The sequence below is a fragment of the Sapajus apella genome, unplaced genomic scaffold, assembly GCF_009761245.1.
Source record: "Sapajus apella isolate SASKATOON/1434 unplaced genomic scaffold, GSC_monkey_1.0 scaffold111, whole genome shotgun sequence".
Taxonomy (NCBI): domain Eukaryota; kingdom Metazoa; phylum Chordata; class Mammalia; order Primates; family Cebidae; genus Sapajus; species Sapajus apella.
The window spans coordinates 5,204,818-5,222,353 of NW_022437051.1; the positions used below are offsets into that span (position 1 = coordinate 5,204,818).

The 17,536-nt window shown below is 36.4% G+C and overlaps 1 protein-coding gene across 28 annotated transcripts in view; it reads right to left on the reverse strand.

Annotated features, from left to right (window-relative positions):
• Positions 1–7,213: 7,213 nt before the first annotated feature.
• Positions 7,214–17,536, reverse strand: part of ZEB1 (zinc finger E-box binding homeobox 1) — a 202,861-nt gene continuing 192,538 nt past the window's right edge. For all 28 annotated transcript variants that reach the window (XM_032259718.1, XM_032259709.1, XM_032259690.1 and 25 more), the window contains 3 exons: positions 14,797–16,607; positions 12,584–12,764; positions 7,214–9,738 (listed from right to left, as the gene is read on the reverse strand). In XM_032259718.1, coding sequence (XP_032115609.1) covers positions 9,137–9,738; positions 12,584–12,764; positions 14,797–16,607 — 2,594 coding nt within the window. In that variant the 3' untranslated portion in view covers positions 7,214–9,136. The remainder of the gene's footprint in view (positions 9,739–12,583; positions 12,765–14,796; positions 16,608–17,536) is intronic.

Consider the following 17,536-nt stretch of genomic DNA (forward strand, 5'->3'; position numbering starts at 1 on the left):
TCAGTGAAAAATGAAATTACGAATGAAAAACTATTTGAGTTAATACACAAATAAGCTCTATGATTTGTTTACATTGGGAATCATGTTCACCAGATGAAATTATTGTGCATAATTCATAGGATTTCTGGTGATTTTATATTGATAACCCTGAACATTTTCTAGTCATAATTTCCTATTTTGAAGATCTGGAAAGCAAAACCTTCTTGAGGTTCTAATATTAAACATGAGTTAGCTAGCATCATCTAAAATTAACTATACTCTTGAGGAAAGCATTTTCTAAAAGTCACTGTATTTCTAAAATCCTGTCTTTTTCAAATGCATAAGCATCTCAGATGAATGTCAAGCCAGTGTGCGTTGCCAGGCCTGTCTGAGTAGTCTGGGTGTTCAGATCTTGGCTTAGATTTGGGCCAATCTAGGGCAGGTCTGGAGAAGCTCCAGGACTTGTGAACTCAGTTAACAACCCCTGCTACACACCGCCCAGAAATGTTTTCTCTAGAAAACCGTTCTCCAACATGAGCGTCTGGGTTTTGGTTCTGCCCCATCTCCTTCTCTTCCACCTGAACAGCTGTGCTTGTACATGCTTTACACATTGGATTTCCATCTCCTTTTTCAGACATTTGAAAATTATTTCCCTCAAGTAAGCCAAGTTTGGATTAGCTCCAGGAACTGACCTAACTCTGGACAGTCTTTGGATCAGAGATGACATGAGGTCAACATCACAGGCCTAGGTTTCAGCAATAGAACAGAGCATTTTCTGAAGATACAGATGATTAAAAACATGTAACTTGTAATTTGCCTTGAGGACGCCGGTATTGAAGATATTTTCTCCCTTCCCACCTTTTAGTATTCTAAGACTGAAAGAAAAAAGTAATACAATAACAGAAATACGAGTTACTGAACAAAAAAAGGGCAACAAAACTCAAGATGTATACTTTACGTTCTATGTAAAAGGAGAGCTTACTGTGAGGCTTAGAATATAAAACAAGTACTTTTGGTCTGTTCTTAAGGAAATGAGGGTTACGTGAGGTTGTCATCAAAAAGGATAATGTGTCCCCCAAATTATAAATTATAAACCTCTGTTATTCCAATGCACTATAACCTTTTCTATAGTTTAGACATTATATAGAATTACATCTACTTGGACAAAGCTCTCAGAAAGGATAGTTTTCAAAGGTACATTGTGAAATGTACAGCCAAGTCACTAAGTGAGATAATTCATTGTATGGAATTATTATTTATAAAGCAGTTTAAAGTTAAAAATGTTTTTCCAAGACTTAATTAACTTTAGAACAACATACCTACCTTATTCCGAATAAAACCAGATGATTTTTGTGTAAAAGTGCATTTGTATTTTTGCTTGAGCATGGGACTTTTGCTTTCTTATAGCTTCAGGAATTGAATTCATTTTTTGATTGTCTCAATACATTCTCCTGTGTGTTTAAAAGTCAGCTCTACTGAGCTATAACCTCCATGCAATAAAACATGATTTTAAACACACTAATTTGTTGAGTTTTGACAAGTTTGTTTACCTGTGTAGCCACCACACCATCTTGTTATACTTAGCCTATCTATTTTTGATATTCATCCATGTTGGTTGTTACTTATTGTTGTGGTGCTGCATTGCATGGATATAATGCAATTTGTTTATTCATCCACTGGCTGATAGGCATTTGAGCTATCTCCAGGGTGGCTATTGTGACTAAAACTGCTATGAACATATTAATACAGTCCTTCAGGTGGATATATGTTTTCATTTACCTTGGGTGAATACTAAGGAGTGGAATTTTTGGGTTGTGTAGTGATGGCACAGTGTATGTTTTGTCTTTCCCTAGTGACTAATGGTGTTGATCATCTCTTCATATGCTTATTTCTCTTTCGTATACCTTCTTTGGTAAAGTGTTTGTTTAAAATGTTGACCAATTAAAAAAAATTGTGTTTTCTTTTTATTTAGTTGTAAGAGTTTAAAAATATTCTTTATATATTCAACATGCATAAACATATTTTTAACAGCTTTATTGAAATACAGTTTACATATCATAGTTACCCCATTAAAATATATAATTACATGGATTAGTATTTTCACAGAGTTGTGCAAATATCACCATAGTCTAATTTAGAACACTTTCATCACCCCAAAAAGAAACTCATACCCATTAGTAGTCAGTCACTCCCCACTCTCTTCTCACCTCCAGCACTATGAAGCCACTTATCTACTTCCTCTCTATACTGATTTGCCTATTTTGGACATTTCATATAATTGAATAATAGGACATGTACTCTTGTGACTGGTTTCTTTCACTTGGCATAATGTTTTCAGGATTCATCTATCTTGTAGCGTGTACAAGAATTTCATTCCTTTTTAAGGTTGCATAGTATTCCATTGTATGGCTATACTATATTTTAACTATTCATCAATTGATGGATTTGGGTTGTTTACATTTTTTGGCTATTATAAGTAATACTGCTATAAACATTCATATATAGGTTTTTGTGCAAACATGTTTTAAATGTCGCTTGGGTATATGCATAGATGTTTTGCAAATATTTTCTCCCTGTCTGTGTATCCCCTTCTGATTTTCTTAATAGTATCTTCTTAAGAGATTTATATTTTGATGAAGTCCAATCCAACAATTCTTTTCTTCTATGATTCATGCTTTTAGTGTCTTATCTAGAAAGCCTTTGTCTAACTCAAGATGGCAAAGATTTATTTTCTTCTAGAAGTTTTATAATTTTAGCTCTTGTATTGAGGTCTATAATCTATTTTGAATCAATTTTTGTATATGGTGTGAGGTAAGAATCAAGTTCATTTTCCTGCATATGGATATCTAGTATCAGCATTGCTTTTGAAAAGATGATCAGTCACCACTTATACCTTGAAACATTTGGCAAAAATCTATTGGCTATGTATGTGTGGGTTTTTTTTTTTTTTTACTATTATTTCTGTTTTCTTGATCTATATGTCTATTCTCTCACCCAATACGTTGTCTTGATTACTGTAGCTTTATAAAAATGACTGTAAAAACCATTTAGTGTAAGTCCTCCAACTTTTTTTTTTTTTCAAAATTGTCTTGCCTGCTTGAAGTCATTTGCATTTCCATGTAAGTGTAGAACCAACCTGGCAATTTCTGCAAATACGTGGCTGAGATTTTTACTGCAACTGAATTGAGTCAATAAATCTTGGGGAGAATTGACATCTTAATGATATTGAATCTTCTGATCCATGAACATAGAGTATGTCAATTTTTGTTGCATTTTTAATTTCTTTCCAACAACATTTTATAGTTTTCTGTACAGGTTTTGCCCATATTTTATCAAATATCTTTAAGTATTTTATATTTTTCATATTTAAAAAATTTCCATTCTTATCACTAGTCAGAATGTGATTGATTTTTGCATAATGACTCTTTATTGTGCAACCTTACATTCACCTTTCCTAGTTTTTTGCAAATTCCTTGTTTTCTGCACAGACAGCCATACTGTCTGCAAATAAAGTTTTACTTCTTTTTTCTCCAGCATGTATTTCTTTCATTTTTGCCATGTTGCTCTGGGTGGGATCTCCAGTACAATGTTCAATAAAGGTGTGAGAGCAGCTATTCTTGCCTTGTTCCTAATTTTCAGGGGAAAGCATTGAATCCTACATGCTGAGTATGATGTTAACTATAGGTTTTTTTGTTGATGCTCTTTATTGGGTTGAGAAAACTCTTCTATTCCTGGATTGCTGAGAATGTTTATGGCTTGGTGTTGAATTTTGTTAGATGCTTCTTTACACTTACTGTTTTTTCTTTTTATGCTGTAAAGACAGTGAATTGCACTACAAATGGCCCCTACCTTATGATGGCTTGACTTTATAATCTTTCAATTTCTGATGATGCAAAAGCAATACACATTCAGTTGCAACCATATTTTGATATTCTTGATCAACCATAATTTTGAACTTTTCTTGGGATAGCAATATGCAGTACAATCCTCTTGTGATGTTGCAAAACAGCAGAGGCCACAGTTTCATCAGCCACATGATCATGAGGTTAAACAACTGATACTCCACAGTGTACTACTGTGTTGCCAGCATTCAACACTTTCTTGTAAAATAGGCTTTGTGTTAGATGATTTTGCCCAACTGTAGGCTGTTCTGAGCATGTTTAAGTCAGGTTAGGCTAGGCCAAGATGTTCAGTAGGTGTACTACATGCATTCTTGACATGGTATTTTAAACTTATGATGGATTTGTTGGGATGCAATCCCTGGGAAGAAGTATCTGTAACTGATTTTTGAATGCTGAAAAACCTTTCACTCTTAGGATAAATCTCACTTGGTCATGATGTATTTTTCTTTAGATATATGGTTCAAATTGATTTCTTAAATTTTGTTAAGAATTTTTGTATCCATGTTTATAAGCAATATTAATCTGTAGTTTTTGTTTCTTGTAATGTCATTGTCTGTTTTGGCATCAGGTTAATGCTGGCTTTACAGGCTGAAGTGTTTTCTCCTCTTCAGTTTTATGGATGAGTTTGTGTAGAATGGGTACAGTTATCTTCCTTAAAGGTTTGGTAGAATTCACCGGTGAAGTTGTTTAGGCTGGGAATTTTCTTTTTGGGAAGATTTTTAACTAGAAATGTAATTTCCTTGATATTAGACAGTTGAAGTTATCTATTCTTGATGGAATATTGGTAGTTTGAGTCAAGAAATATGTCATTTTCATCTAAGTTGCCAAATTTACTGGCATAAAGTTCTTAATATTTCCTTATTATTTACTCTGTAGGATCTATAATGTTGTCTTCTCTCTCAGTCTTGGTATTAGTAATTTGTATCTCTTCTCTCCTTTCCTTGATCTCTCTAGGTAGAGGTTTATCAATTTTTCTAATCTTAAAAAAAATTCTGATTTCAATGATTTACTCTATTTTGTTTTCTGTGCCATTTTTATTATTTCCTCTTTCCTGCTTGGTTTCGCTTTATTTTTAATTTCTTAAGATGCAAGCTAGGATAAGATTCAGTTAATTATTATTTTCCAATGTAAGCTTTTAATGCTATACATTTTCTTATATCCACTGCTTTTGCTGCAAGCTACAAGTTTTGATATGCTGTATTTTCCTTTGGCTCATATTTTATAATTTATTTTTAGCCATGCATGAGCTAATCTCAATTTTCCAATAATTTGAGGGATTTTTCAGATACATTTGAATTTCTGATTTCTAGTTTAATTAGTTAAATTCTTTTGTAGTCAAATAAAATGCTTTGTTTGCAATTCTTTTAAATCTGAGAGTTGACTTATGGCCCATAATATGGTCCATCTTCATGAATGTCCCATGTGTTAGGAAAAATGTATGTATTCTGCTATTGTTGAACAGAATGTGAACTAGAGCAGGAGCTTCTGCTTTTTTGTTTCAGAGGTAATATTCTTACATTCAATGATATTAAGAGGTGAAATCTGTTCTAAGGTTACATTTTCACGTGAACATAATCACTGCACTTTAATAGTATCCTTTACAAGTTCTTTTTAAGTTTGCACACAGATTTGAAAAATCTCATTCCCCACCCATTCTTTTCTACCAGGCTATGAAATGTATATTGGTCTTACATTTTCTATTCATATGCTTCGAAGCCAAGATTGAGATACTGCAAGCTATTATCACATGAGATGTGATACAGGCTAGGGAAAGGCATGAATTTCAGGCTGAACAATGTGGCTCACACCTGTAATCCCAGCATTTTGGGAGGCCAATGCAGGAGGATTCCTCCAGCACAGGAGTTTGAGAACAGCCTGGGAAACATAGTGAGACTCTCTGGCTCTACGAAAAAAAAAAAAGTAATTAGCTAGGTGTGGTGGTGGTATGCCTGTAGTACTAGCTACTCAGGAGGCTGAGGTGGGAGAATCACTTGAGCCCAGGAGGTTGAGGCCATAGTAGTGAGCCATGTTCATGCCATTGCACTTCAGCCCAGGCAATAGAGCAAGATCCTATCTCCCTCTGCTCCCCCCCCCCAAAAAAGCATGGATTTTGGAGTCAAATAGGCCTATGTTCATATACTCATTCTGGTACTTAAGATACATGTGGTTATGGGCACATGGTCTTTATTTGTATTTTTTTAATGAGGCTTTTGTGAACATCTTGATAGTTGTAATGAAATACCTGTGCATGCCATGAATAAATAACAAATGACTCTGCTACTATTTTTGTTATGTGATATGAGGGAATACTGGGAAGGGTCCACATACATTTTCCTTCTGAAAAGTTCTGGTAATGCCTAAATTCCTTTATTAGCCATTTATCCATACAAATGAAGCACTGCCCTCATTGAGCTTTATATTATAGTGTGGCTACCTCCTAAGAAGAGTTTGTTATTCTTAGTTCCTAATCCTTTTCAGTGAATCTGTTTACCGATAGCTGCTCTCAGTGACAGAGGAAACCAGGAAAAATGGTAACCAGAAACTAGGTATGTGGGGTCCTAGAAAGGGAAGTAAATTCTACAAAAGGAGAGGCGACTAGAATTGTCCTTTCACTCCTATTGGAGGTAGTCATGTCCACAAGCCAGCAATATCTGTGCCATATACTGTGAGGTTAAGCACCAGGAAGACACCTAGAAATACACTCTCAAAAAAATCAAAATAGTAAGGCAATAGAAAAAGAAGGTATAATTTATTGTCTATTATGACTTTAATAAGACTTATAAGAAAATCATCAAATTATTAGAATCATTTAACATATATATTCTGGAATTAGAAGCAAAAAAAGTAGAGAACATAGCTGAACCCCATGAACATGCAAATTATATTTTCACTCAACGAGTACCTGTTGTCCCAACTTGGGCCAGGCACCCTGTTAGGGAGTTAGGAGTGTGAGAGTGACTGTGACAAACATGGTCCCTGTTCCTAGTGGGGAAGGAATCTAAATAATAGTATCAGAGGTATGATGACCGAGTGAGGAGCTGTGAGAGTCAGAAAGGCATCTAAAACCAGGCTTCCCTGAAATGACCTGAAGCATGAGATGTTGAGGATTAAGGATTTCAGAAAGCGGTAGCAACCTGTGGAGGGGCCTTTGTCAACTCTGACCTCTCCAGAAAAATTCAGCCACAAGAAAATCCACAATTTACTGGAGGATGTTGAAAACATTTAGTGTTACCCAAATTCAGCTCAAGATGAATCAAATGCAGGATGACGGTTTACCCCATTTCAGAGTTTTCCAAAGAAAATACTGATAATGATGAAAAGAATGACAGCAGTTCAGGCTTGTTGATGCATTTTATTGTGAGATGGGGGAGTCTGGTAAAAAACTAGAAAATGACCATGGTGTAACAAGGAACTTAAAAATGAAGAGTCAGATCTGTAACTTACATACATGAATACAGGAACAAATTGGCACAAAATGTTAAACATTGTTCCCAACACTGTTTATAGAAGGTAACCCTAATTTGGCTTACTAAGGAAATGAGAGTTTTATGGTTAGGCTAATCTCTTAATAAAACTGCAGAGTATCATGCTATTAGTCACACAGTGAATTTCAAAATTTAAGTTTTATATTAAAAACTGGGTAAAGGTAAAATGACTTGATTGTAGTTGTAAAACTAATACATTCCCATTTCAGTTCTGTTCTACAGTCCAAGGCAAGTATAAATGTTAACATAACACTGTTAAATCAAATCTCAATGCAGGAGAACCAATTGCATCTCTACTTTAAATCTTATCAACTTTCCAAATTTTCATACTAAAATATATTATTGTATTAATACAAACTACAGTATTATACACTACACTGTGTAATAAATAAAGAAATATAAAAATAAGACACATAAATATAAAAGTTTTCTAAAACTAAAAGTACATATGTCAGTAAGAAGGATATTAATACTGCCAGGTTTGAAGACATACAGTACAAAAATGTTGCACAGATCTATAAACTAAAAGAAATAAAATAATACTGATAGGTAAAAATCAGCTAATGTTGTTAATAAATTGGGTCCATAATAACTAACATTTGGAAACAGTTATGAGCCAAATAACAATGGCATGTCCATGTTTGACATGCAAGTACATGGAAAAAGCAGATTAGAAAATTTCCCTTTCATTTCTGTAGAGAAATTCTGAAAGTCAATTAATGTAAAATCAATACTGAGGAACTGAAAGATGAAATGTCCCAGTGTTTCAGTTTCTCTGACAGAGTCAGTGGTTTTAAGTTTTATTTGGGAATTTTGACACAACAAACAAATCAACAAATGCTAGTTATTGTAGGCCACACATTGGATGAAGGCAGGTTAGAGCCTTGAAAATACTGAGAAATGGCACTTACAGCATACAGGTCTTGCTTAAGGCCAAAGGAGATACAAAGCTTCATGTCATATCCTTCATATTTGTTACCACATACTCAAATACAATCACAAACACTGATTCTGATGATTTTGCTGTCCTTACCAGATTAACATTGTTAGTCCCTGCAATCAGAACTCAATGGCAATCTTTTGAACTCCACTTTAAACCACGAGTAAGAAACTTCAGTTCTTCTATCAGCTGCTTTCTTAAGGCTAACAATACACTTTAAATGATAATACGCTCTACTAAGACATCTAAATATTAGAAATTACTACCTTCTAGATTGAATTTATAAAAGGTAGTTAGCACGGGTTGGAACTACATTATACTTCTTTGTGAAGGGAATTTTGTAGTGCAGAAGTTCTCACATTTTAAAAAACATAATAAAATACTGAAGCGGATTTAGCATATGTTTACCAATAAAAAATTATAAAATTTCTCCCAATTGTACAGCTTAAGAATAAACCAACATATGAGTGATAATTAATACTGATAAAATAAAACAATGCCAGATGCATATCTAATTAATCAGCTTCCTTTAACCTCTTATATCATTGCTCTCTGAGTCATTAAGGTTTTCTAATCTGCTTCATGTTACAAACTTGTTCCTAACTTTGAAAACTGCATGAAAAATTACTAGGTCTGAGGTTCAGGCACACCCGGATTTCTTTTTTGTGTGTGTGTTTTTTTTTTGTATTTTGTATTTTTTTAAGTTTTTACTTTACACAGTAGTGAACAGGAATCACAGCATACAGGTTACTGTGTTTCCATTAAAAGCAAGGATAATATAGAACAAACTTCATTACCAATTAGAATTTATTTTCCTCCTAGAAAAACGATTAGGCTTCATTTGTCTTTTCTTCAGACACTTGCTCACTACTCTCGCTTACTTTTTGTCCTAAGCTGCTTGCTTGACTTTCAGCCCTGTCATCCTTCATCAGACCTTCAGTTTTTGCTTCTTCTCCCTCATTCTCTGCCTCTTCTACTTCTTCTTCTTCCACTTCTTCCTCCTCTTCTTCCTCCTCTTCCTCATCCCCTTGTGGTTTTTCACATTCTTTTTCTTCCTGCAATTCTTCCATCTCTTTATCCTCCTCCTCCTCCTCCTCTTCTTTTTCACTGTCTTCATCCTCTTCCCTTGTCAAACTCTCTCTCTCGTCTGAGTCGCCCTGCGAGGGAGACGCCCTGGCACTCACATGCTCATTCGAGAGGATTTCAGGCCCTGCCTCTTCCTGCTCTGTGCTGTCACGTTCTTCTGCTTCTCTCTTGCAGTAGGAATAGCGATGATTCATGTGTTGAGAATAAGACCCAGAGTGTGAGAAGCGCTTTCCACATTTGTCACATTGATAGGGCTTTTCTCCAGAATGTAATCGCATGTGTTCAATCAAATGATGTTTGTGTTTAAATGCCTTTTTACAGATTCCACACTCATGAGGTCTTTTACCTGCAAAATAAGAATATAGCTATGAAATAAAATGGTGGTATTCAGCAAATCAAATCCTTATATGTTTTTTGGGGTACTTCAGGTTGTAGAAAGGGGAGGGTTATTCGTTTCATTTTTAAAACACTTCCAGGTCCCAAGCTGTTTGTAATACAATACTGCAATTAGGTTTGTCCTTTATATTAAAAAATGTGGTGCTATACACTCTGCTGTGCAGATGATTAGGTCAGTGGGAACTACATGAATTTGAAATGCCAAAAATACATGCATCATGACAGTGAGGTGGAAAATGGGCCAAGTGCAGCTGGGAGGAGATGCCTGGCCGTGCATGAGCACAGTGAGGGCAGACAGGGACAGACATGCTGCTCACCTTGTGTTCTTCATTATCACCACCAGTGGGACCCCCTCCCCCACTTTTTTTGTTGAGATGGAATTTTGCTCTTTCACCCATGCTGGAGTGCAGCGGTGTGATCTTGGCTCACTGCAACTTCTGCCTTCCGGTTTCAAGTGATTCTCCTGCCTCAGCCTCCCGAGTAGCTGGGATTACAGACACCTGCCACTACGCCCAGCTGATTTTTGGGTTTTTAGTAGAGACGGGGTTTCACCATGTTGGCCAGGCCGGTATCTAACTCCTGACCTTGTGATCTGCCCACCTCAGCTTCCCAAAGTACTGGGATTACAGGTGTGAGCCACCGTGCCTGGCCAAGGACCCTTTTGAGTCATTTTTTTTCCTAGTCACAAGCTCCGCCCCAATGAAGTTTTGGTGCTTACTATATACTTTTTACATATGGTAAAACTCATAAATACACAGTTTATATACTGAGCTTCTTTAGAAAACCACAAGCCATTGTAGTATCTCAGGTATTTTTGCCCGCTAAGAAACGTTTTGGCCTGTGAGGGCAATATTCGCCTTCCTGAGAACACATGGGCCAGGGGAATACTGCTACCCAGACCTGAGGACTATAACAACTGATCATAGTCAGGAATGATAATGTCCAATTTCAGGGTTATCAAGCAGTTAACACTAACAGAAACAGGAATGATTTTTAATTTTAGAAATAGTATAGTTTTTCATATATGTTTTTCACTTTGATATTTGCTAATATTTCACTCTTGCCTGAAGAGGAAGGAGACTTTCTGACTTTTCCTAGATCTCTGAAAACCAGAGGACTGAGTTACAAGAAGCTGGTTTTGAGAAATGTGACTTTCTCTTATGTAATAATAGGTTTTAATTCCAAGAACCCTCTGAAGTATCACTGTATGAATCCACAGATTAAAGAAGGAAAAACAATTCTCTGTATCTTTTCTCACAAGAGTAAAAAATACACTGAAACAGTTAAGAATATGAAAGATAAATATGGATATTGTAGTCACAATGGTTGGTAATGGGGGCAGGGAAGAGCTGGTAGAAGATTAAAGAGCTCATGATGAACTCAGCCCCTTCTATGGCAACCCATGTTAGAGAGGCACAGGAGTGTGCTGGAGCCAGTGTGTACTCACTGGACAGAGCTTACTGCTAAATTTTCAGGAATTCTGCAAGCTGACATCACATTCAAGCTTGAAATCCACCTTGATGGTAGTATTTATGCCACAAAAAGTTGCAAACACCACAAATCAGGGCTTCCCCCACCCTTCAGAGAACCAGGTGTTAGAATACTAGTAATCCACTGATGGAAGGGACTTGGCAACAGTTTTCTGTAAAGGGTAGTGAGTAAAGGCTTTTGCAGGCCAAATGGTCTCTATAGCAGCTTCTCAATTCTGCCATGTAGAATAGCATAAAAGTGACATAGACAAAAATGTAAATGAATGGGTGATGCTGTCTTCCAACTCACTTTATTTAGGGATACTGACATTTGACTTTCATGTAATTTTCATCAGTCATAAATATTATTCTTTTCATCTTTTTCAATCATTTAAAAATGTAAAACAAAACAAAAACAAAAACTACTATTCGTACCTCATTGGCCTTAGAAAAACAGGGGGATGCTCACATTTGGCTGTGAGCCATAGTTTGCCATCCCTGAGTCAACCTAAGGAAGCACATTTTGTGGCAGAATTATAGAATCTCAGAATTACAGGATCTTAGAATCGTCTAGTCCAACCTCTTAGGCAGAACTTCTTTCTTAAAACAAAAGATCTTGACTTGCCAGGACAGCCTGCTGTACTCTTAGGAAGCAGCTTTTTCTTTTATGAAGCCAGATCCTGTCTCCCTATGACTTTAGCCCACTGGTCTCGTATTTTTTATTGATGGCTACTATGTATTATATTTTTATTAATATAGCATAACCTTGCACTAAATGAATGTGGACAGAATAAATGCTGTGTCAGCTTAAATAAGTCATGAAAAAGACAGATGAAGCAAAAAACCAAATGAAAGGCACAGACCTTAAGTACTAGGTAGAAGTGGCCTGACAGGTGAAAATGGCAGGATCAGAGAGTAAAATATAAAAAAATTAATTCTGGTCCAATGTGGTGGTTCATGCCTGTAACCCCAGCACTTTGGGAGGCCAAGGTGGGTAGATGGCTTGAGCTTATTAGTTCAAGACCAGCCTGGGCAAAATGGCAAAACATGTCTATATAAAAATTGGCTGGTGTGGTGGTATGTGCCTATAGTGCCCGCTACTCAGGAGGCTGAGGTGAAAGGATGGCTTGAGCCCAGGAGGTAGAGGTTGCAGTGAGCCAAAATTGAGGTCACATGCCACTGCAACTCCAGCCTGGGTGACTAGAGCCAGACCTTATCTCAATGCAAAAAAAAAAAATTAATTCTAAAACTTTAGTTTTTAATTTTGCATAATCCAGAATATCATATCATGGACACTTTTTAATATGTTTGTATTCACTGACATACCTGTGTGTTCATATTTATGTCTCAATAATGAACTACTCTTTTGGAATATCTTATCACACAAATCACAAGCATACATTCCATTTTCTGTCTTCCGCATTTTCTTTTTGGGTGGTGTAGAATCAGAGTCATTCTGATCCTCTACGTTTGATACTCCTTCTGAGCTAGTATCTTGTCTTTCATCCTAAAGGGAAAAAGGTGTGAGAAAGTTTAATTTAACATTAAAAGATAAACAGAAGATATACATAAAAGCATGAGATAAAGAACCACTTTAACTTATACTTTCAAGGACTTGATCAAAGCAAGCACAGTGATCCTCACTGCACATGGGCTCCAAGGGTGGGGCCAGATCACAGGTGGAGGTAACAAAGACAAGAGTGAGGTTGGGGATAACAGTCAAAACTAAGCAAAGACCTAACACAGTCAAATATAACACAGTCAAAACTACAGCTCAACTGGTACTGGCAGAAAGCAAGACAACCAAAAGCAAGCATGTAAAATATATAATAACAGAGTTTACCTGGTTTCATATGAATCATAATGAGAAATTTGCAGAAGGCTTTAACTTACTAGTTTGCTAATTAATCACTCATTACTAACTGCATCAGGTGACTTCATTTTTTCATTCTGGGTTTCACTAAGTAAAAGTTAACATTCTATTTTTAAAAACTGGTATTTCAATTGTATCCTCCAGAACTTCACCGTCCTTTAACCTCCACGATCTCCTTGAAAAGACAGAGGTGTGCTCTACCATTTTTCTAAGGAGCAAGACGGAAAAACAATGCAGAAGGGTCTGTCTTTTAAAGAGGAATAACTGCTAGGTAAAATGAATCTTTAGAATTTCAGTGTGATAAAAAGAAAACTCCAGGCAGTCTCATGGAGATAATTTTGGGCAGCAGGCTCTCATGTAGTCAGAATAACCCTGCAGGGAGCCTGCTGTGGAACTGGGTCCCCTGAGATCTTTCTCCATATCTAGAGTATTCCATGCCATTACCTCTAAACCCACAAATTTTCTAGAAGTTGGAAGGTTTTTCACAACATTTCTTATGGCTTTATGAGGCAAGAGAGATGCAGCAATTTGTCCCTGTCATTTGTGAGCAGCCCTGATGCTGAAGTAACTTGATTCTACTTTCACGGCTACTTGATCTAGGCATGTGATATGTGATTACAGGAAATGCTAAGGATGGCTCTTTTTCTATTCAAAGGCATGCAAAATGTTCTATATACCAAAAATTTAGAGGAATTCATTGATCATGTAAGACTTCTTTTCAAGAGTTATCACAATTCCAGGAAACCCAATCAGTAGCAATATTTAAGGGAAAACAAAAGCAGCCAATACACATTTGAGCAGGATACTGAAATTATTATAGCTGCACCTAGTTATAGCAAATATTTGCATAAAAGATAAAATTTGTCTCTAATATTCATTTGATTCCATCAGAAATCAACGGAAAGAAATAGGAAAACATCAACATCAGTGACATGGAAAAAGACTAGCCAATGAGGCGTACAACAGCCCTATCCAAAACTATTTTGGATTTTCGGGCAAGACCAGTTCAAGAGTTCTTCCTTGACAGAATAAACACTTTCTGGTAAACACTAGTGATAGTTAAGGAGGAAAATGCATATGGAGGTTTACAGTCACATTTCCTCATATATATAAAGACTGAACACTGTTTATGCACAGTTCCTGAAATGATCAGTGAATTCACAGGATGCGTTCTTTGTATACTTAATTCCTGTTTATTTAATTAAAACCTTTTGTAAACAGATGTATTAGTATATAAAAGTGATAAATAAGTTTGCCTGGTATGAACCTATGAATGGGAACATATTTTCATTTATTACTGACCGTAATCAAGGCAGAAACTATTACTAATTTTAGGAATTTAGCTATAAAAACAGAAATCCAATTACTATTTCAATTTCTGTTTTCTTTTTTATTTCTAACTTCAAACAGGTTGTTATCTGAGACTTATAAATCATCTTTCATAGAATAATATTTCAGACTTTACACTGGTAACAGTACATTGGATTAGCAAACAACCAACTGAAGACATCATGCCAGAAAAGTTAAAGCAAACACTGATCCTTTTAAAAAAATGAAAATTTCTAATAACCTAGTTGGCTCTACAGGACTGATATTTATTAGATAAAATTAACTGAAATTAGTCAAACAGCATTTTACTAGCCAGGTTCAGGGTGGGGGTTTTTACCTGATTTCCATTTGGCTGGATCACTTTCAAGGGTGCATCTTGGACTGCAGGGCTGACCGTAGTTGAGTATGTGTAAGCCACCTGGGGAATCAGAATCGTTTGCTTATTGGCAGCTAGTGCTCGTAAGCATGGAACACTGTTCTGGTCAGCAATGGCCACGATTGTGGGTAACTGGGTAGTGACTGCAGGTATAGCGATATTTATGGGATTGGCACTTGGTGGGATTACATTTACAACTGGTTCTGAGTCTGTAACACAACTGTCCTTTTGTGGCTCCTTTTTTGCGCAAGACAAGTTCAAGGGTTCTTCCTGGACAGAATAAACACTGTTCTGGTAAACACTAGTGATAGTTGACCTTTCTAATAATTCTCCCTGTTGCTTTGGTAGTGAAAGATCAAGAGGTTCTACTTGTGGCTCTTCTTGTGCACCCTCAGCTGTGTACAAGTAACCCTGTGTATTTCTGGATGAGGAAAGGTTTAGAGGTGATGGGGATGGTATACTACTTCTGGAACCATTGATGGTTGATCCCACTGGTAAAACTGGGGAGTTAGTCATCTTTAAAGGACTTTGTAGATTTACTGTGCTGTCCTGGGGTTCATTTGCATTTGCAGATTGAGGCTGATCATTGTTCTTGGCAGGTATATTTACTTTGCCTGGTTCAGGAGAAGATGGTTCAGAAGACTGCACTGAAATCTGTCCAGCCTGCATCTTTTCAAACCACTTTTTTACTACATCCAGTGGTAGGTTTACTGAATCAGCAATTTTTGACAGCTCTTCTGCACTTGGTTGTGCATTCAAAGCATAATATGCTTTTAGGAGAGACAAGAGGTTCTTTAAAGGTGGCTGACTGGGAGACAAATTGCCATCTCCAGTACCCGATGAAACAGAGGCCTCAGGCTTCTCAGCTTCTGCTGCAGGGAGTGGAGGAGGCTGAGTAGGCTGCTTTAGGTCATAGTGCTTTAATTCTGGAAGTGCATTAATATCTCCTGGACAGTCATCACACAGAAGGCAAGTGCTATCATTCACCCCTGCTTCAAAGCTTTTGTCCTTCTCAGACTTAACGGTAAGATCTTCTGGTAACTTTTCACTTTTGCAACTGTTTGTAGGGACTGGATTTTCTTTTTTTAAATTTTGAGGAACAACTTGAAGTTGGCTAGGCTGCTCAAGACTATAGTTGATGATAATTTTGGTTGTTCCATCTTGATCAACCAAAGGAAGACTGATGGCTGAAATAACAGAATGGCCACCTTGTTGTATGGGTGAAGCATTGATTGTTTCTTGTTCTTTGGATGCAAGATTGGCTTGATTATTCTCCAACACTTGTCTTATTACATTACCATCTACTGCCACTTTAAGTACATTCTGAATATCACTTAAGTTGATACTTATGGGAGACACCAAACCAACTGTTGGCAGAACAACAGCCTGTACCACGCCCTGAGGAGAACTGGTTGCCTGTAATGGGCCACCACCACTGAAAACCCCATTTTGTAAAGGGGTTGAACAGTTGATTCCTGAAGCAACCACTATGGGTTTGAATTCATAATCCACAGGTTCAGTTTTAATTTGGTTAACAGAAAGTTGTTCTTGAAGGGGTTTATTCTCTATCTTTTGCCGTATCTGTGGTCGTGTGGGACTGCCTGGTGAGGCTGACAGAGACGGTGAGGAACACTGAGATGTCTTGAGTCCTGTTCTTGGTCGCCCATTCACAGGTATCAAGCTGATACATTTCTTACTACTTATGTGTGAGCTATAGGAACCAGAATGGGAAAAGCGTTTCTTGCAGTTTGGGCATTCATATGGCTTCTCTCCTGAACAACAAAAAAAAGTTACATTCGCTGAATTATTACATATAAATTTTTATGTATCCTCATTTCCCTAAAACAAGCAATATCAATTTTATAAAGGAGACTACCATGCATGCTTATGATAGAATTTCATTTAGAATCATCTTTTTAGTTTCAAAACCTATATAAATGTGACAAACACCAATAACTGAGTCTGAGGTACATGTTCTGCTAACCAGTCATGGAATATTCTCGGCATATGTGTATAAAATTTCTGCCAACCTTTATAACGTCAAATAATTCTCAAGTACCCAAAATAATTACATTCTACTCTTTCAAGTATGCTTTTTTCTTATCCTGTTTCACCGACCTATATAATTTTCTATATTTTACTCAACCATCTGTAGGAGAAATTAATATTAAAGAAAAGAAAAATAAGTAAAATGTCCCATATGACTTAATGAGTATGAATATCTATCTTTGATTAATAAAAATTCCTGTACCCATAGGGCTTTCTTGAAAATACTTTTTCTCTAATGGGAGGAAAACTTTAAATGTAAGATATTCTATAAGCATTAGCTTATTAAACTGGAATGTATATACCCCCCAGGATAAACATTGTAGGGAGTATGCAAAGCACCTTGGAGTTTCAATTATAGTGACAGTGGATAGGATAAAACAGTTTTTACATCAAAACAGGTTATATGATAGAGAAAAACACAAATGTTGTGTGACTTACTAGGAAAAGCCACACACTGTCAAAGTAGCCTTCTGCTTGTGGAGGCTTCCCTCAAACTGCTTCTGTAGACTCTATGGGGTACAAGGCATTTATTCTCCTTGGCTGTTAGGGATATTTTGTTAGCAAATTTTGAAAGCACCTAGCTAAATGGAATATTTTCCTACAAACCTAATTTTTCACTTGAGTTTTAAGTTATAGCTCACTAACTTATGAT